At 36.9% G+C, this 21046-nt stretch overlaps 1 protein-coding gene across 2 annotated transcripts in view; it reads right to left on the bottom strand.

Annotated features, from left to right (window-relative positions):
* Positions 1 to 21046, bottom strand: part of LYST (lysosomal trafficking regulator) — an 87008-nt gene that overhangs the window by 21477 nt on the left and 44485 nt on the right. For both annotated transcript variants that reach the window (XM_080388906.1, XM_080388907.1), the window contains 16 exons: positions 19290 to 19463; positions 18627 to 18776; positions 17896 to 18033; positions 15356 to 15554; positions 13951 to 14082; positions 11058 to 11685; positions 10407 to 10584; positions 9322 to 9491; positions 7630 to 7860; positions 6560 to 6726; positions 5912 to 6061; positions 4259 to 4450; positions 3552 to 3730; positions 2202 to 2408; positions 805 to 981; positions 251 to 327 (listed from right to left, as the gene is read on the bottom strand). In XM_080388906.1, coding sequence (XP_080245032.1) covers positions 251 to 327; positions 805 to 981; positions 2202 to 2408; positions 3552 to 3730; positions 4259 to 4450; positions 5912 to 6061; positions 6560 to 6726; positions 7630 to 7860; positions 9322 to 9491; positions 10407 to 10584; positions 11058 to 11685; positions 13951 to 14082; positions 15356 to 15554; positions 17896 to 18033; positions 18627 to 18776; positions 19290 to 19463 — 3149 coding nt within the window. The remainder of the gene's footprint in view (positions 1 to 250; positions 328 to 804; positions 982 to 2201; positions 2409 to 3551; positions 3731 to 4258; positions 4451 to 5911; positions 6062 to 6559; positions 6727 to 7629; positions 7861 to 9321; positions 9492 to 10406; positions 10585 to 11057; positions 11686 to 13950; positions 14083 to 15355; positions 15555 to 17895; positions 18034 to 18626; positions 18777 to 19289; positions 19464 to 21046) is intronic.

Below are 21046 nucleotides of genomic sequence, written 5' to 3' on the forward strand. Positions count from 1 at the left end.
GGGTGAAATGCCAGATGTGCAAGAAATGATTCAGTGTTCTGAAGCTGACGCAGTGCCATTTATTGTACAACCTACCAAAATGCAGGTACCTGCAGTCAAGCTGTTTTTGTAACAGTAAAGTAAAAAACTGAAAGCTAGTAAGGCTGTTAATTTGAAAAAACATTTATAGTAATCATACAGGCAACTCCGCAATAGGGTGTTGATGAACATTCTTACAGAGTTCTTGCAGCCCCTTTAAGGCGGCACTTACTTTTGCCGGTTGTTAGCCATTGTCTTCTCCCAAGCAGCTTTGTTTACACCTTCTTCCATCTCATATTTCTTCTGATCCTAAATGGAAGTTTTATACATTATCTTTTTTTTAAATGGACAAAGTAAGGAAGCAGAGGCTAAAGAACATGCCAATTTAGAAAAGGAAGACTGATGAAATCTTGATGGTTTAAAATACTGTGAAGACATAAGCTGAACAGTTTTGTTTCAGTTACAGCAGTTTTATTGATACAGTGTTAGATTTTTTTGCAAGGAAACAAAAATTGTTTTCTCCTGCCAGTGAAAGATACTGCTAGCTTAATCCAGGCAAAGGTGAAAGTCTGTAATAAGTAATATGCTTCACAAGAAGCATCAAGATGTGAGCTCGCTGTGAAGCACTGAGTATGGGACAAATACTCAAAGCCCAAAGAGTTCCAAAAAGCATAAGCCACACACCAAGCAAGAAAAACCACTGTCTGCAGTAAAAGTCTGACCCCATATAACAGCCAATTGTCTCCAATATATTCAGTTTTTGAAGTAAAATTTTTATTCACAAACCTCTTGCAAAGCTTTTATTAGATCTGGTTTTGGTCGTGGGCTCAGGGGAATGCATTTATAACCACAACTTTTCAACATATTCACAAAGTCTCCGGCTGTTCTTCGTTCTTCTTTGGTCATTTCATCGCTGTGATTGTGCATTAACTCATATAAATAAAGCACCAATTTAGGTCCATGCTAGACGATGAAAAGAAGGGAAGAAGGGATAAGAGATGTATGGTCACTCTTATTTCCACAATACAACACTGAGCAGTTTCCCACCCACCCCTCTAGCTTTATTGCCTTTTCTAGTCAGCCTGGACATATTTTTTCTACTAATTTTCCTGTGATTTGAAGAAAATGGCTGCTTTACTGTTTGAAGACAAACTCTAAGAAAACTAGAGAGAGCATGCTGAATTTAATCCTCCACATGGTAAAACTTTGCCCAGCATCTTATGACTTTTCAAATAGCTTAGAGGAAAGCAAAGTTTCTTTCCCAAGTACTCAGCTCCTATAGCCTTGTTTATACTTCAGGAACTACATGCTAGAGACTCCTAATTTTGCCTGCCAAGAACGCCACACCTTGTTTGAGTAATCAAATTAGAGCTGACAGATAATGAAGTTAAGCAGACACAGGCCATAAATGCACTCAACATGATGCTCCATCAAAGAAACAACTGCTAGTCTATCAGCTCTTTTCTTACTGGTCAAAGTGTTTATTTAATTGAATAACGTATATGTGATCAGAAACACGTTAAATGTCATAGGTTCACCCAAGAACTGCTTTCTCTCAACTTGTACTAACAGTACAATCAAAAAAGCTTTTTCCTGATAAACCCAGAAAAGCAGGGAGATACTATTCAGCTATGTACGAACACAGAATATACAATCCCACTTTAAGAATTAAAGGTTAAATAAGAAAAGACAGAGTATCGGCTTTAATTGAAGACTGCCTCCTCTTAAAATCTAGTGGAAATCAGCTCTTAAAAGTTTCAGGAAGCCTGCAGTTGGACTTCCAAGGTAACGGTAATTCCTTCATTGATGTACTGTTTCAGGGTACCTTCTAGCAGCCTCAATAAAATTCTTTGTGTTAAAACTAGTACCACCTTTGGTTTCTGCACTGCAGATGTGATGTTTGATGTGCTACAGAGTCAACATACCCAGACATAATCCTATCTTGCCTCTTACAAAACTATCGATCCTCAGGATAACATAGCAGTTGCAGGGGTATACAGAGGCATTTTAGGTGACATTTTTGTTTTAAAAATAAATTAAAAAATTAAGACATTGAAGTGTCATTGCACTAAACATTGCTAAACCAGCAGTGAACCAACTTCAGCCACACAGATATAAATAACCAAATTAAAAAAAATTGAATACAGGTTTTACAAACTTCTCGCAAACACACTTGGACTTACTTGCAAAGTTGGGCTAAGACAATCACGCATAATCTCGTGATGGTTTACTTCGTGTACCATCTCCAAAGCCTGCTTTCTCTCTTGCAGGGGCCTTGCCGGAGACAAGTTGTGCACAAGAAGCCTCCCAAGTTGTGTACGGAACACATCCTTACATGACAAAAGGATTCTCTTCCACTGGTGCTTAGGTGTGCTCATTCTGCCGGTGCCCTAAGCAAGCAACAATTTTTTAATATTAGAGGGTTAGGGCTTCCTGTCACTAAGTTTTTCACATCACAAACCAAACACCGTACGTGTAATCAGAATGTAAGTTAGTAAGGATTTCTCCACTGAGATAAAGTGTTTGATTTCAGTTTACTGATTACTATTACAAGTCAGAAGGCATTCTACTAAAAATGAAAGGGGTTTGTTCATTGTGATAAAATAAACTTCCTTCAAATCTGCCAGTATTAGGAATGCAACTCCAAATTAAACTGGATATTCAGTTAGAGGGACTATACAATCTGAAGAGTGAAAATTGTTATGCAGAGGGTTTAAAAATCAAAGGATTGGGTTTTTTTATTTAGTTATTTTATTGAATAGTCCTTCTACATTAATTACTAGTTTCTGAATGGATTATATCAGAAGATTGGAAATGAGGCACTGGATTGAGGTACTTGTGCTCACAAAAAGAAACCTGCCATATTGGAAAAGTATTGCAAGTATGGCATGATATAAGATAACAGACCAAGCAAACTTGGTTTTCCAGAGCTAGAAAGAAAATCAGGTTGAGCTATTTTTTAAATGAAGATGATGCAAGAGAAACAGAGGCAAGAAGCAGTAACTTAAGTTTCCCAGTAAAACCATTTCAAATTACCCAAGTGAAACCTGACCACCTTAGAAAGGCTGAAAAGCCAACACCTGTATGCTAGAAGAGAGCACTTAGCCCTTTGGCAACAACTGAAAAAAGAGAAAGTTCCCCTTCTCAACTCCAAAATATTTCCGAGCACTTTGTCGAGAATACTCTCCATCATCTGTGGATACACCGCAGATTTTGTTTGCTAAGGCTCCAACAAACTTAAACCTTGAGGTTTAAAAAACAGATTTGTGGACTGGACTATACAGAAGACTACTTAACCTTTGTGCACTTGTTCAAGAAGCAGAGTTTTGCTAAATATTAAGGTAAAAGTCAGAACAGATGCATTTGTTATTTTACAACTGCAGAATAACCGAGAAGCTGAACAGAGTTTTTAATGACACAGCTGAGAGACAGTAAGAAAAGCATTTATGGACAGAAGTCTTCATGCATTAGAAGTTCCTAGTAAACGAACCTTATGAAATATGTTTTAATGTGGACAACAGCTAATTACTTACAGTTGATACTATGACTCCTTCCACCAACATTTTGAACATTTCTTTAAGAAAAGGATTTGTTCTGCTAGGCAGTTCTTGCTGGCTTTCCTCTTCAGGAACCTCCAGCTGGGATGCTGAAAGTCTGCTTTGACTTGTGTTTTCCGTTATACCCAATACATCAAGGCACTCTTCAGTAGATGCTTAAAATTTAAGAGGCACATATCGATCAGTACCATCTCAAGCAAGAAAATCCTACGATCCTTTAGTTTGCATTAAATCAAATACTGCCTTTACTATTTTTACCGTACTTATTCTTTCTCTTGCTTCTGTGGAATTTGAACTAGCCCCCAAAGCTATCGAGCCTTACTAACAAACATAGCCATTTCAATGACATGCAAACAGATGCATTTCAAGAGAGCAGATGCTCCCTTCAGCAGAGTTAAAACTTCAGGTAGTAATTCAGGCAGTTAACACATGAACAGACTAACACAGAATTAAAACAACTTGTTCAGTTCGTTCAGTCACAAACCGTATCCAGATTGTCAGTTATGTAATACTGAGACACGAATCACCCAGAAAATAATGTTTTGCAGTTAAATCCATTAAGCTAGCAATGTTCAAATACTTCAACAACCTCAAACACTTCAATACTCCAAAAAGAAAAATCCATTTTTCATACAGCACTACCTTGGCTCTGTTAAAACAGAAATGAAAAAAAGAAATCCTACCTAAATAAATGAGCCTGTTAACAGCTAGAACAGTCAGCCTCTGTAACCTTTGTACAAACTCCGCCTCAGTGGCTTGGATAGGATTTTCTTGGCTCATTCTCCGCTGCATCATCATGTTGAATTCTTCACTTGCTAGTGAGCGCATTTTCATCAGCAGAGCATCAGACTGAGCAAGTGAAAACTTTCTGGAGCCTTTAAGTAGAGAAATATTAATAGCATCCTACTAAAATGCACAAGAAACTTATCACTTGGCGACTGCTTTCATTCAAAGTGTTCACATCATTTAAAGAAACAAAACATTTGACATACATCAGTATTGAAGGGAACGTGTCATTTGGGTGTTTGCCTCTTAAAAGCTTTTCTATTTGAAAATAAATGTATAAAATCCCAGTGATACCATGAAATCAGTTAGTCTCAAGGCCAGATTTATCATACAACTTCCATATTTGTGTAAATCAGATTCTAAAATAGTTACTTTTATTCCTGTTTTTACTGTATAATTAGGATAAATGATTAAAATTAATGATACAACAAAATTACTGCATATTGGAAAGTAGCTTTATCAGCACAAGTGAGGAGTCAGTGATATTAACAGTTTATAAACACACTTTGTACCATACCCATTACCACCAATTTTGATAGAAGTACTATTTCTAACATACAGGAATATCCCTTACAATTTTCTTGAAATGAACTGGTGGGCCTTGACTGTACTTGCTTCTTTAAAAAGTAACTACTTTTTATTTATCTTTTATCTATTTTTATTTATCTTTTATTTTATTTATCTTCACGGCCTTACCAGATTCACCAATACAGAAACACTTGCACTATAGTTACTAGTGCTGAGAGAAAGGGCCTCAAAAACTGACCATATGAAGGATGAGCATTCCCATAGGAAATGGGGAATAATAGTGGTGGTTTCTGGGTTAGTTTTTGGTGATTTTATTTTAAAAAAAATACTCAAATACACATCAGGTTTAAGTTAAAAAAAGCCATAAATGCAACTTTATTTATACAAGAGATACGCAAAAGCAGTTTCCAGGCAGAAGACTCTGAAACCTTTACAGAATGATTCACAAGCTATCAAATACTTATGTATTTGTATTACTGCTAAAAGTTAGAACTGCACAAGTGTTTTATGAGCACAACCACAGTGGAATCCAGGAATCTTGCATTCCTAACTATAAATATGTATTTGGAGTGCCCGGTATCTGTTTCAGGATGATCACTAATTACGAAGTTCTGCAACAATGCAATCCCCACACCAGAGCTGTGTTCAAGTTACATGCAGTAACTTTATTTTGGTATTTCCTTATTGTGATGTTTGTTATTATAACCCCTATAAGTTACTTTTAAAATATCTTTACTAAGTAACTTTTGAATTGAAGAGAATCCCAAAAGGTGGCAATACCTGGCTTTAGACACTGCAGTGAGAATAAGATGACCAAGGTTTCATTTTTGTATCCCACTCCCTCCTCCCAATACAAAAACCCCACGAGTTCACTATGTTCGCTATTCTAAATAGATGTATTTATAAAGCAACTCCACAGAAAAAGCAAAGCAACAGGACTCATGCACTGTATCACTAAAATTACAGTTTAAAAGTAATACATCCAGGAGAATGTAAAAGAATACTACCCTTCTGCTACTCACCAGCAATGCCTTTACGCTTTTGAAACATCGTGCGATGTGGTGCAGATGATGGGACTGAACCGGCCTGCTCCTGAGCATCTTGGTTTGCTGTAGTTTTTATTAATTCAATGGCCGCTTGAAGAACTCTTAACTGCAGAACAACTGCCATATCTACAGAGAGGCATACAAAGGACACATGACATACTTTATACATCTCCATGAATTTTTACCAGATGTTTGTAAAAAAAGCAAAAGAACACAACGTGTCAAGAGCTGTAAAACTCTCAATTCCATGGAAGTGAAAGAAAGTCACCTCATTATTCCACAGATACAGACAGTACACAAGTGAGTTCTCATGGAAAAGCCACTGAATCTATGAATTACATATATATGAAAATAAATGAAACTGCATAGAACACTTCCATTTAAATACCCTTAATGAACTTTTACAGTCGCTGTTTGTTCAGATTAGCAGTACACAATTCTTTACCACAAGGCAGGCTCCTGAGGAAAACTACTACTCTGAGAACCACTTAGAAGAGAAAGACGATCCATCACCAGAAAACTCCCCCTTCTCCCTCGGCAGGAATATTAATTTAAACAAAAATTCAGTGGGGAAGGGATTTACTTCTCCAGTCCCGTGACCCCAAAAATAAGCAGATAACTTACTTTGCATCCTTGCATTTTTACTATTTTGAAGATGACCCAGCAGCACAATGAGGTCTTCAATAACACGAAAATATTGAGAACCTGAGGAGCTGCAGGCATGAATTGCAACTGCTACCAGCAGCTGTTGTATATCGCATGCAAGTAACTTGTAGTCATTCAAGGGAATGCTGCAAACAAAGTTGTAGTTACCAGAGACATGACAATTCTAGTAGACTGTAACCCATAATAAGACCCATTACTATTCCCCTTGCTACTTCTGCCAACCATACCTATTCTATTGTACTTCATAAAAAACCATTACTGCTGAAGGCTACAAAATTGTAATAAAAGACACCTCTTTAATGTTACCTTTGACAGACTGGATGTCTGCAAACCTTTCAGACATTCTAACATTAAGCTGTAAAAAAGTTTTGTTGGATATGCAATTATGTATTATTATCAGATTTTTAAGTTACAGTACAGGTCTGAAATCCTGTATTTCTCAAAAACTCAGGGTATCTCATTTTGCAGCTATGCTGAACTAAAACTACACTGGGCTAAAAAGGAAATCTGTCTATTTCTTCAGGATACTAACTAAAGAAATTAATAAAACCCCATCTCTCCTTCCTTCACTGCAGAACTTTTCTTAAAGTACAGAATGTTTGTAACTCATGAAGTCATTTAAGTTAATCAAAATCTCAAATATTAGATCACAGGCAGCACAAGAGAGAATCTTCCTGCAGTTTTGACACTGTTTAAAAATACAGTAGAATGATACCATCTCCTGGGCCTTTATCTTTCTGTTCAGGTGAGTTATTAGGAAAAGCATCCAAAGTGCACACACTATGACACCTGCACTTTAGAATATCTTTTCACTTGAAAGTTTAAGGTATGGAAAGAATATTCCATTGTTTGAACTGAGTAGCTAAACATTAACTTTCACTTACAGGCATAATTAGAGCTGAAAACCTCAAAAAGTGTTATTTTGTACATGATCTCTGATAATTTTAGAAGGTAGAACAACTACAAGACAGTAATTTTTGCTAGACTTAAGGTTGTGCCTGGACTGTAACAACGGATACAGTACTCACTTTGTTTCCAGTCCATTGAGAGCAGCCAGCGTATTACACAACACGTAGAGCAAACCATTATCAAGCAGTAGGTCTGCAACTTTTGAGCAGGAATTTATGATTTGTAGCAGGAGACAGAAGCAGTTATGCAGCAGAACATTATCATACAGAGAGTTCTCTATAAGACCCAGAACAGGAATGACACACCATTTTTGAAAGAGTCCAACATTCTTAACATCTTCCAGATCAAATCTATAAACATAAACATAAGTGAGTGACATCCTTGAAATATCAACCTGGTACATGCAACTCGTATATGCAGCTGGAATACCAGCCTACACCAGTATTTTTGCAAAGATGTAGCTGGTAAACTCCTACATTTCGTTGCACTAACAATGCCAGTCTACTAAAGAAAATAAAAGTAAAATAAACACTGCAAAGAGCCACAAGGAAATGAAGTGCCTAAAAACTATACCTGAAGCTTCAGCTAACTACCAACTCCCTACAATATAAATTTTAACTAAAAGAGAGGAGGTTTTTAATCAGTGTAAAAAATATGACTCATCTTTCCAGTAATAGTTATTACAACTGGCACAAACACTTTAACCAGACACAGCTCGGCATCAATATAGTAATATATTGACCCACAGCAGGTTTGATATCTTATATCCATTACCGTGGAAGCTGAAATTTGGCAGCTTCTGGCTTACTACAACTGTAAAATTCAGAACGGTGCTTCAGACCCTGTATTAATTGTACATTAAGAAACTGCACTGCTATTCCGAGGTTATCAGTCCATCAAATGACTGTTACTCACAATCCTAAAAACCGGAGACATTAGAACTACCTTTCCAGCCCCATAATCAATCCTGAGGAAATAACTAGCCCCAAGGTGGAGAACGTAAGCAGCCAGGTTTAAGTCTTGCAATTAAGCAGGAATGGTTTTCTGGGGGTGAAGATCAGGCTGACAGGCAGAAGTAATCTGGCTACAAATCTTGCAGAGGCAGCAGCTGAGAAGGAGCTTTTTGCAAGGTTTTTGCAATGCTGACTATGCTTAGATGCATGTTCTCCCCGTACAATCATTAAGTACATGGACTAATTCTAAAAAAATATTTTTTACTTAAGTAGCAGTGTGTTTAAAGATTATCTCCTTTCCTGACAATACGGAGGTGGCTCTTTGGTTCAAGCACTCTATCTGTGGGATTTTCCCTAAAGGAAATAGGGATTTAAACTCAGCACCAAGCCAAGGAAGCTGCTGTGGCATCGATCTTTTTCCTTAATCATCTACCAAAATCCAGTAGCAGAAGTCTAGTGACTAGTAATTGAAACTTACAAGGATATAAATCAGAGTTTCATGTCGGATCAGAAAGAATAGAAAGAGTCAAGTTGATTACGGAACATTTGAAGTCCAAAGGCCTCCGAGGTCCTCAGGAGGGCTGAGGGCTTGTAAGATCCCAACTGACAGCACCCATCAGATGAAGTTGTTTGAAAACAGCTTTAAGGGCCTTACAACAGTCATAAGTTTAATACTTTTAAGTATTAAAGCTACAAGCAAAACATTTCAAAACAGTTCCGAAGGAACTTTTTTTATGGTTGACAACTACTAAGAAGAGAGGGGGAATTAGAAAGCTATCACATCCTTACCTCCAGCAAAGCACAGTGCTTGCAGTTCAAATATTAAGTTACAGGATGTAAAAGCAAAGCATTACTTACTCTTCATCCAAGCCAACAGAGCGGCCAAAGAGCATTTCCAAAAAGCACTCTACAACTTCCTGAGTCCCCTGGTGAAGGTACAGCTGGTTGGCTAGCAAGGAGAAGCCACGATTCTTTAAGAATTTCTCCTTCTGCTCCCTCCTTGCTCTGTTGAAATACGCATCCAACAACTAAAAGTAAATGCATAATTATGATGTAAGATTTAAGCATTTAATACAACTCCCTTGAAACTTCTCGTCTGTAATTTGAACTGTTTGAAATAATTTTTAAAATTCCCGACTACAAACATCAGTTGCACTATTGTAACTGCAATCTACACTGCCCTCGTTACAATAGCTGACTTCATCCTTTTAATCCAAAGACTCAGGCTGTTAGTCAAGTTTAGGGGAGATGAAATCACACACGTTAAGTTACAAAATGCATACATAAATACATCCAAGCTTTGTATATTTGTTAAATCCTGCACTCTGGTGCATATGCAAGTGTATGGCTTTAACAGATTTATAAAAAAAGTGCATATAATTTTATTCTTTTTCAAATTAAAATACAGATCTACTCAAGTTTTTCACCTATATAATGTTAACATCCAGAAACTCTGTCCTTATCAATATTACAAAAAAAAAAAACCAAACTCTGAAAACATTTTGAAGCTTCAAGTCCATGTTCAGGCCACAAATGTGTGGATGACTTCCCAGAATAACTGAAAGTCAACTATGTCATAAGTCAAAACTCTGCTCGCACCTTAATTTGACACAGTGAATCACATGTTTAATGTTGAAGAGTCACTGACTTTCTGCATCGTTGCTTTCATTTACATCAGTAATGTCATATGCTTCCTAAGACCTCTGGCTTAGATATATGTAGTCTGTGATCTATTGAAAGATTCTACATTTGTGTGGTCTGTTTTGTTTTGGGGGGGGTTCTAAGTTTTTTTGGTTTTAATCTTAATGTTTTAAAAATTATCTTAAAACTCAAATTATATTTTTTTTTGCTTCGGTTTTCTAGGTTTAACAAAACTTCATGTTTCCAACATGTTAGCTACGCTAGTTCACAACTTCAGCTGAAAACATTTTATATAGGCCTACTTTAATGACTCCTTGTTGTATGAGAGGAGATGGGTGGTTCACAAGAACTATAAGATAATCAGGTTGGATAAGTTTGTCCATCACATCTTCTAGCATGACATCTGGTAGGATTAGGAGAACTCCACGTAAGAGGTCATATAATCCACAACAGATAAGCACAAGACTGTCTTCTGTACATCTGAAAACAGAGGAATATGTTTTATCCAGAGTTTATCTACAACAGGAAACATTAAAAAACGCGTAATTGTTAGCTACACTTGGGGGGCAGGAGGAAGAGGAAATCTGGCAAACATTTCTCCAATTCTCTAATAACACTCTTCATTCACACATTTTTGGATGGCAGATAGCAAAAAGGATAATCTGACCAGAACCTACTTGTTTGAGATTTTGTGAACTAGCATAACAAGTTCCCATGCCTACCATGAATAGAAAAAATCCTGATTTTTAAAGTTTGCTATGTAAATAGTGCAAGAAATTGAAACACCACAATTCTAGAGCCTAAGAGCTTCATGAATTGGTTTGTAACAGCTATTGAAAACATCCCCTTAACTTTCAGGCTTCCGATTTTTGTAGAAGAGTAATCAAGACCAAAGAATTGTGAAATTAAAGGTCATAGTGAGCTACTGGTAATTTATTATTTTATCTGCTTACCTGTCATCAGGGCTTTCAGATGGCTTTTGGGTATTCCCATTAGATGAGGAAAAAGCAAGGCTCTCCCAGTCTTCAGGAAGTACATTCTTGTCAGCAAAGCTCGGCCAGCGAGCAATGGCTGATGACCCTCCGTGAACAGAAAACGCTAAGCCCAAACCTGCAAAATTACCCTGACTCTTCTGAAATGAAGGCAGCCCTTTCAGATTGTCCGGACGACGCAGGGAAGGCTCAGCTGCAGCACCACCACCTTCATTACATTTCAGGTCTGTATCTGCTTCTTTACCCTCATTTTCAGATAACTCTTCTTTTGCAATATCTTCAAACGTTTCAGCAGATGTTAACTCTGAGTCACAAACTGTTTTTGCAGACTCACAACTGCTGAGAAAGAGTTCTTCTTGTACTCTCTTTACAGATCCCGAACTTTCTACAAAACCAGTTCTACCCTGGAGATCAATGTAGTCACGCTTGCCAATAGTCTGCAAGTCATCGATGCTTCTTCCCATTCTTTCAATTAGTCTTTTTCGAAGAACTTCAGGTGAGGAAGCAGGAGATGCTGGCAAGCTTTTGCAAAGCCTTTTAGGCGCCTGAGAGCTTATCTTCTGCTGCACGCTAGCAGTGGAATTGTTCCCTAGAGAAACAAGGATTTCTTTAGCATTCCTTTTACAGTACAAACAAGCTTTTCCCTCAGTGTTACACTCCACATGCATTTATCACAGTGATGAGCCAAGCTAATTTTCTGTGACAAACCTGATTCAACACCTGGCATAGCTCAGATACAGACAATCGAGTAGAGGGAGTAAACTATTATGCAGCCATATATTTAGCAAGTCACAAGTCTGAAAGATACATAAAATGCAAAGTAATTTTTGCATATATACTGCAGTTTCTGGATTTATATTATGAACCTCTCAACCAACCCTCAGCAGGAATTTTTACAGAATCATAGAACCGTTGAGGGTGGAAGGCATCTCTGGAGACTGTCTAGTCCAACCTCCTTGTTCAAAGCAGAGTCAAACAGAGCAGGCTGCTTTATTTGGAGCTCTTCTGGAAGAGCTCCAATCCCAAGTGTTTCAGAGGACATTGCAATACTATTCACCAACCCTTCTGCACCAAGGCTTTACACACACTTCAGATTTATAACAAATCACTGCTTATTTTATTTAACAGGGCTTCCTCTGAAGTGCACATTTTGACTTGAAATAGTCAAACTTTGAGCACATTACAGATGTCTTTCATAAAATAAGTTTTTAAGATGGAAAACAGTCTGTATACCAGACTGGTAGAAGAAGCTTTCTATTAGTCTCGAAAGAGGAGACTGTTCATTCACAAATATTTTGAAGAATATGCACCAGTTAGTGCTAATGCAATGATGATGCATCAGTAATATTTTTTTTTTGAGTGATATATATATCTAAAACAAATACACAAATATATATAGACACAAGCAAACATAGCCAGACCAAGCCGGCCTTCCGAAAACAGGTAAGATTTATATAGCTGCAACAATCTTACAGCCAAGATTGCACGGATATTAGCAGGTAGTGCCACAAATTGCAAACCCACATGCAGGCAGCAAGCTGCCTAACAAACATACCATTTCAAGTATTTTATCTAAATTTAGAAATTCAAATTCAGAACCACAACACTCCAACAGCTGTTTTCACAAAAAAAATAATCGTTGTTCATAACAGTTTGGTTCTATTGATATAAAAGTTACTCTGTTTAGAAGAGTAAGATGTCATATATAATCTATATGGGAGAATGACTAATTCCATACGCAGTTTAGTACTGTGGTCTGCTCCTCCTATCACTGTTTTTATTCAAAGACACTTGAACTAACACTGTTTTAATTCAAGTAGTGCTTGAAGACTCAATTTGCTTTTCCTAAGCAAAGCAGCAACAAGACATCAGTTGTAAGAGGTATTACATTGTCGATACACAGAATATAGCAGTCATACACAATCTGAAAAATATAGCTTAGAGACCAGAGTAATAATTTCTACTCCTATTTTGTATATATTGGTAAACTTTGCTTAGATTGTGCAGGTTTTTTTAAATTTATTTCTTATTGTCAATAAACATAAAGGCTTATGCCCAAGTTCTCTCCTATAAATAAAGAAGCTAAAACATAATTGATCGCCTATGCAAACCTGTGTAAAAAGTACGATTAAAAATCTAATTCAATAATGATGCAAAAAACATCACACTGACAGCATGCCAAATGAAAAAAGTGAACAGCCTGAACTAATAACTTCACACTATTTCAGCATCTATAGCAGCTGAATTCAAAAGGTATTGAAGCAGTTATCTTTATAGACCTCAACTTGTTTAGCATGCTATGTAATGAGACCGTTTCTAGTAAGCCATTCAATTTTAGTTTATATAGCCAAGGCATCTAAGTTGTTCTTTATAAGATCTACTTTCCCATCCTCTGTCATGAAGGAACAGTATATATACACCTGCAGTACAAGTAAACACCAATGCTTTAGTACCGTATTTAGATGGATGGTAACAATCATGCACAAATAAAAGTATCAGCTTAATGCTTTTTGAACAGATAGGAGAGCTGCTTATGGCTCAGTATTTCAACTATTGCCTGGTTAATAAGCCATTCTCATACATCTCTAGCAGGTCTGTTTAACAAATGAAATTGTTCAGCTGTCTGGTCCACTTTACTCCCTGAGCCATCAATGTGGCAATTGTCTCAACTTGATAATCAAGAGCAGTTTAAGCAGCACATTCACTTCTATCCTTTTATTTGTCTGTGCAGGCATCAAGCACCAAGGGGCAGAGGGAGCTTTGTAAAAAACCTGTGGTAAGTAATACTTCAAGGCACTCTAGTCATCTGCCAAAGGACTGTCTTAACGCCCTTGCTTTGCCAGCATTGTTTTACCTCCAAGTGGTAAAGCTGTAAATCCAGTTGGAGTTGTAATCACAAATGCAGAACTATCTATTGACTTCCCACCACTGCTGGAATTTCTCAGGTACTTAAGTGATTCAACTTTCTCCTGAAATATTTTGCCATCTAGAAAGAAAGGACAAGGAGAAAAGTCACATAAAAGCTTTTTAAGTTCGCGTTCTTGATATACTTAGACTCTAGTAGCCAGGTTACATTTCAAGCTGATGACTGGAGACTAGTGGCAAGTATCAACTCATGAGCATCTGAGAAAAAGCACTTTAAAACAATTTGTTGTTGTAGTGATGTATCTTTAAGATTTACTTCAGGGCAGTGAAAATACTATGATATTATAAAGTAATTGTATTTAAAGATGGTCCTTGCAGGCATACAAGCAGTAGTAATTTTGACTTTCTGCCATGTCAAAAACAGGTGACTTCTCAAACAGGCGCACCTAATAAGGCTCAAGGTAACAAAAAGTGCATTCTACTCAGTCAGAATTTTACATCTATTGGTATTAGAGGACAGACAGAGCTAAAACGAACTGTATTGCCTTTGAAGACAATTACTAAAACTGGAGGTACACAGGCATCTGCAAAAGGAGAAGATTATTTCAAACTTAAATGATGCTTTCCGTGTTTACGTAGGTTATGGTCAAGGCTGTACAAGACTAATATTAAAGCATGAACTATACATCTACCAGTTCCTCATTTTTTAAAAGAGCAAGAAAGAATTTTTACAGCTCATCACTTATTTTGCCAAAATTATAATCTAGTATAGATACGTTAAAGACAGCTGTCATCCTAGATCCATACTCCTCAAAGCACATCGGTACTTTCAGTATGCAATGCACTGATGGTACCTGCCAATGACATCTTGCAGTGCAACTGATCATTTGCTAAAAATGCTCCTCAGGCCTTTTATTTTTCTAGGAATTCAGTAACAGGAAACAAGTAGAGATGGAGACAGGACCACAGACATGTATTTCTGAAGAAGCTCCATTTACAGGTAACTTAAGACATTTTTCTCTAAGATTTGCCTACAGGCAAATGCGTCCGTACAGACAGCTAACGTTATGCATTCCATTTGGCAGCATCAAACTTTAAAGAAAGTTAAAGACATAACCTCTAGAGACATTATTACTGGCTGTAGACAGGAAAAGCTCTCAAACTAAGCCAAGCAAACAAAGTCTAACTGTAATGTCTCTCAGTAGCGTAAATTACTTTTACTTTACTAAGTCCCAAGAGTTCAGTAACATTTTAAATATAGCTATTACAATATAGCAATCCAATAATATATTCATAGAATTCACTCACATAAGAGTGAAAGGGTTTTTTTTAAGATACTGATTTCTGATTAGATTTTTATCTTATTGTTTTTTCTAGTTAAATGATATACCTACCTATGTGCAGGGAAAAGTAGAAGTTGGTAGGATTGTGACAAACGTATGTATTAGTGGGAGGGTGAACTGCTAATAGGAAATTGAAGACCAGTGTCAGCAGTTGCAAGTCTGGGGGAGATCCAAGTACTTCTTCAATTATTTTCACAAATGACCTGCAAACCTCCCGAGGCAGGGATGCAAGGTGCCCTTCTTTATGCTCCTAGAAAGGAAGAGCAGTACAACTGTTACGTTACTTGTATTTTTATTTTGACAGGAGTTGTCTGTTCTACTACAACATGACAATTTCAAAAAAAAAGACAAGAGAAAGGGCTTAAGGTAACAGAGCCTGTATTCTTTGAGAGGTGTTACTGTACCTACTCAATGTTACCCAAGTCCAGCACATTCAAAATTCAGGCATAAACAAAATATTGTTGACATTATGCAAGTTTATTCTTAGACTATTAACATCTTCTGCATACTATACTACTTTGACTTGAAATGCTGGAGCCTGAGGACACGAATCACCACTGGAAGTGTCACCATACTGTCATTGTATGACCTATTTGCAGAAAAATTAAAGCAGTTGCTGATACTAGCATCTCAAACATACTAAGAACTTCCTGAACAGTGTGACACAGTCGTGTGTATTTTCACCTCATTAGCCATTTTTATCAACATACACATCTGAGATTTCATTGGTAATTATACCTATAATCTCCATTTGATCAAGCACTCTATACACTTTGGCTATTTGAAAGAAATAATCTATTAACTGAATAATGATTTTAAACAGGACTTCAAAAAGCTTGTGGGAAACCTCACTGTCAACGCAGCACAATGATTAACTTGCTCCTAACTTCTCCAAACTTCACCTCTTTTTGGTACCCAACCACCTTAACTGAGACTGCTGTAAGAGAAGACTGAATGAAGTTAATTTAAGTGAGGTTTTCAAAGAGAATGTTTTATATCATTTTACCTTCCAATCCATCACTAAAAAAGTTGGCAAATCATTGTTGGCCAATTTTAGTACTTTTGGTTTTTTTAAATTAAGAAGTTAAGTGTTTCCCCAATAGGCATGTATTAAGTGTTTGTACTCGTGCAAAAGATAAAGAAAATACTATGCAATACTCTGTATCTAGGCATTTGCACTAATATACAAATTAACTATACCAGTAATAAGTTCCAAAAGTAGGGAACTATCACATGAAAAAGACGACATTCAAAATTTACAGCAATGAAAATTGAGACACATTAAAAAAATCGTTAAGAGAGGGAAAAACAAGAAATGCATTTCATGTGGTAAGAGTGCGAAACAAAAGGAATTTCAGATAGAAAATACAGCGTAGAAAAAAGGGATTACAATATCTATTTTCACAAATAAAGATGTATTATAAGCAGGAAGCCATTTCAAAAATCATGTTCCTAAGTGTCTATCAAAGGGTTGAAGCACTTCCCCAAAGCCCTTTTTAGAATAGCTATCCCCACGCCATGAATGAAGCTACTACTGGATCAGAATTTTGAGAGAAGAGCTCAGGCTGAGTTCCACAGGACAGTTGCCCTGTTAGCTCTGGTGAGACAGAGGACAGGCAGTTTCTGCTACCTGCATGCACAGTACCCATGTCTTCCAGTAATGAAGACTGGAACTACTATGAGACATCTCAGGTCTTTTTAAGAAGGTCACAAGGATACAAGAATTATCTACTTTAAGAAGAAAGGAAGAAGAAGTATGTATATATCTATAGTGAAAAACAAGAAAGAATTTGAGAAACAGAGGATGTTATTAATCCTTACAGTTAATGAAACATGGCCTTGGGGGAAGAAACAGACACCATAAATTTGTCAACCTGGGGCAACAAGATAAGCTCAAGGAGAAGCAAATGGTTCATGAGACAAACAGAAAATTACCTGAACTAATTGTGAACTACACTAACTGGCATACTAAAAGATTCACCCTCGAGCAAAGAGAGCCCCCTACTAACAAAGCCCCCTCCCCACAGAGCATGTAGGGTGAAAAGAGAGAACTGTACCTTCGAATGAAGGTGATGCTCTTAAGAACCGGTGAGAATTAAGTGTGACTAAATGTAATTGCAAACAAGCGCTCAAAGTGCATAAAGGGTTTAACCATGTGTTAAGAGTTGTGCTAGCTTTATGGATTTACCACCTAGCACCCGTCTCTGCGCAGACATGCAATACATCTCTGCTCTGTGTAGGTCAGCTCTTACACACTGAGGGAAGAACTCAGATTTGGGATAACAACAGTTCATTTCAGCCTCTACTCATGCATGGATTGTGCAAGCAACCTCACGCCTGCGTTTTCAACTAATACTAGATGGTTAAAATCTCTTGCCCCTTCTGCCCAGCAGTAAACAGAGCACCCAGTAGCATCAGTTTCATCTTCCTCAGGTGGTGTTGCTGTAAAGAGGTCTGGAAGCATGGAGAACAGTCTGCTGAAGTAGTTAAGTAGTTTTTTCCTGTATCATTCAGTCATCCCCCCCCCTCCCCTGCCCCAAGTAAACCTGAGTATTTGTCAAGCACAAAGTAGGATTTCAGAGGGAAGGTACCTGCAGAACCTGACAAGTTAGCAGGAAGTGATGCACAACTTGCGCTTTCAATAGCTGTTTAATGTTAAACATCTGTTGGTGATGATTAGCTCTGATCAGGATTTCTAGAGCTGCTAACAGCGTTTCCCATACACCTTGCTGGAAAAACAAAACAGGAACACTGCTTCAGAAATGTATTTCTCCATCTATACACTGAGAATAAGAAAACAAAATTGTTCAGGAACATAACCAAGACAGTTCTGCACCTAAGAAAAAGACTAAGTTTATCTGCAAATGGTCAGATCAGAACTAGAAACTATCAGAAAAGTGATGCTCACAGAAGATTAAGTGCTTTTTAATAATGAAGCTAAAAAAAGTATTTGTCTAAAACTGTTTTTGCATGCTATTTACTATATTAACACTGGATGGTTATTTCCAACAGCAACTCCAGAGGGAAGCAGGGCTTCCTCAGTCGTAACAAGTTTCCCTAAAAAATTAATCCATTCAACTGACAAGCTGTTTATGTACACTTTGTTTACAGAATTCAATACACGCATGCTACCTGCATCAGATAATGGGAGCTTGATGCTACTCCCAGCTATTCAAAGAAAAATAAGGAGCACTAATTTTACAAAGTTTTAGTAATTACTGACATTTAACTGGAGAAATTAATTTCTGACCTCATAGTACTTTCTCTGTTTTTAAAATACTGACCTTTAGACTTCACATCTTTCCAAAATGAAAGTAATTACCTTTGCTTTAGACCATATCTTCCAGTCAAGCAGCAGCTTTTCTAATAACTGAACATCTTGGATAACTGCAGTAGAATCCACGTCAAGCATGAATTGCCCATTTTCATTCATACAGAGAATCTCATCACTGCAGCATCCTTCAAGGAGAGTCTTAAAGAGGGGAAAAAAATTTTAATGTCATAAACACACAGCAGTAGTCCTATCCAATTTTTCAAAAAAATCTTTAAAGATATATCAAACTACCAAGAGAAGGCTTCTATCTATCTGGTCAGCTTTGAAAACAGTTACCAAGTTTAGTAACCCCACTGGAGATATTTAAGAGGCTTCGTTCTTATAACACCCATGCACAATTTTTTTGGAAAAGATTTTCCAGCATGCTCAAACGTTTTTATTAATTGCTTATGCGTCTCAGCTTACTTGAAGATCTTTGCTCACAGAAAAAGTTGTGGTTTGTCCCCCATCTCTTGAAATCAGGGTCTTTCAACACTTTTCTCCCCGCACCTATCAAGAGTTTCTAGTTCAAAGCAAAACATTCCTAGCCCTAACTTGCTCCAAATCGCTGTTCTTCCTTTGTGAAGACAGCGTCAAACAGCTTTAAAATCACAGAGAAGTTTATAAATTTGTGCTAATGTTGAACAAAGCATCAGGTTTACAGAGCGCTACCTTCAGCATGCAAAATCCAACAATGCACTTGGGTTTGATCAACACTCGATGAATCATAGAATAGCCATTACAATTGTCCATCTCCTGTATCCTCTGTTGATTGTACTTCGTTAAAGATAGTATAAGTTGTAGCGCTAAAGCTTGAGTGTCTTCACAGCTGCTAATCTCTACAACCTGAAAAGGCAAATTTAATAAGACAGTTTAAATGAGACACATTTAGAAAAAATGCTTTGTTGCAGACTTAAATCATAGCTTCTGGTTTAAATCTGTTTTAAAGATTTTGAGGTTATGTCCATAACCTTCATTTTTTCCTATATCTACATGCAGATATTCTCTCTGCAGTGGTAATTCCTACTGTGGTAAATTATGATCTGCTAAGGAAAAATAGTCCCATTACAAGAATCCCTTTTTAAGGAGAAAAGTCCATTCTAAATAAAATTTAAGTGGAAGGCACCAATTTATTCTTGCCATAGTACAAAATCACAAGGTTATGAAATACATAAGCCACTAAGAATAAACTCTGTTCACCCTGGAAAATTATGTTTCCTAAATGTTTAAGGAAAGATTTAAATTGATGTTCCTGAAAATCTAAGACTATCCCTACCTGGAAGTGTCAAACATTAAAGTTTTGTTTTGTTCATAAGAGACAAGCAATTTTGTAGATGAAGAGCATGGACCATTCTTCTCTCTGCTTCCTACAGTTCTTAAATCCCAAGAAAGAGCTAATAGTACTTTTACCAAAAAACATACAAAAAGGAGCTCTCACATAAATGGAATTTCATGTGGTTGCCTTTTATAGTTTCCTTACTGTGTACTTGTTAATTCTGCTGCATTTAGTTATACACACATATACCTGTATCATCTGACAGCTGATCTATCATTTGTTTGCTTTACTGACACAATCTACAGCAGGATATGTAGCACATACTCCACATAAATTTACATAATACAATAACATGAATAAAGATCTTCTCCTTAGATTTCACTACCGATGTTAAAATTACAGCAGGCAATGTCTTCATAATGTGTTCATAATATCTGAACACCTGACTGCCTCTGGCCTCATGTGCATTGGTTGCCCTCCACGTACCTTTCATAACACTACCATTGCCAAAGGCACACAAACCATGCAAGTTTTAGGCCTCTATTAGTATTTGGAATTAAATTTAGTCCTTCAGAGACTCCTAGCACAAATGTTAACTGTGACCTTTACATGGAGAGGCTAAGTAGCAACTAAGTTAAAGCTGACAACCTTAATATTTTGTGAAATTACAGTTTTTCTTAGGATAAGCTTTTGAACATGGGTGAACGGTTGTCTCAAGAAAGCTCTCTACTATTTATTCCATAAAGAAAGCTCTGTGTGCTGTGTAGTTTTACATTTATCCATACCTGCATTGTGAATATCCTGTGTTTAAAGTGCTAAAGACAGGCAACTAAGTGCCTTTAAAAATTAGAGAGCAAAAATATAGTAAGTTCTACATCACTCCCCAAAATAATCTCCTGACATTTAAGAGCCCCATCTCTAAATGAGAATGTAGCACCACATCTTACATTCCAGCAATATTATAAAAAACATTAGGTAATAGATTTTTAAGTTTCTAATTTAAGACAACCTGCATGGTGTAGTCTGTGTTAAGCCACAGGTATTTTCTACATATTTTCTTTAAGAAAAAAAGAAATCACACGCAGACTAGAGCAAGGCAGTTAGAATACGTGATTTGCTACCCAAGATCCAAGGAAAATTTTATATGGGAGAA

Source organism: Falco punctatus (genome assembly GCF_963210335.1).
Source record: "Falco punctatus genome assembly, chromosome: 5".
NCBI classification, from domain to species: domain Eukaryota; kingdom Metazoa; phylum Chordata; class Aves; order Falconiformes; family Falconidae; genus Falco; species Falco punctatus.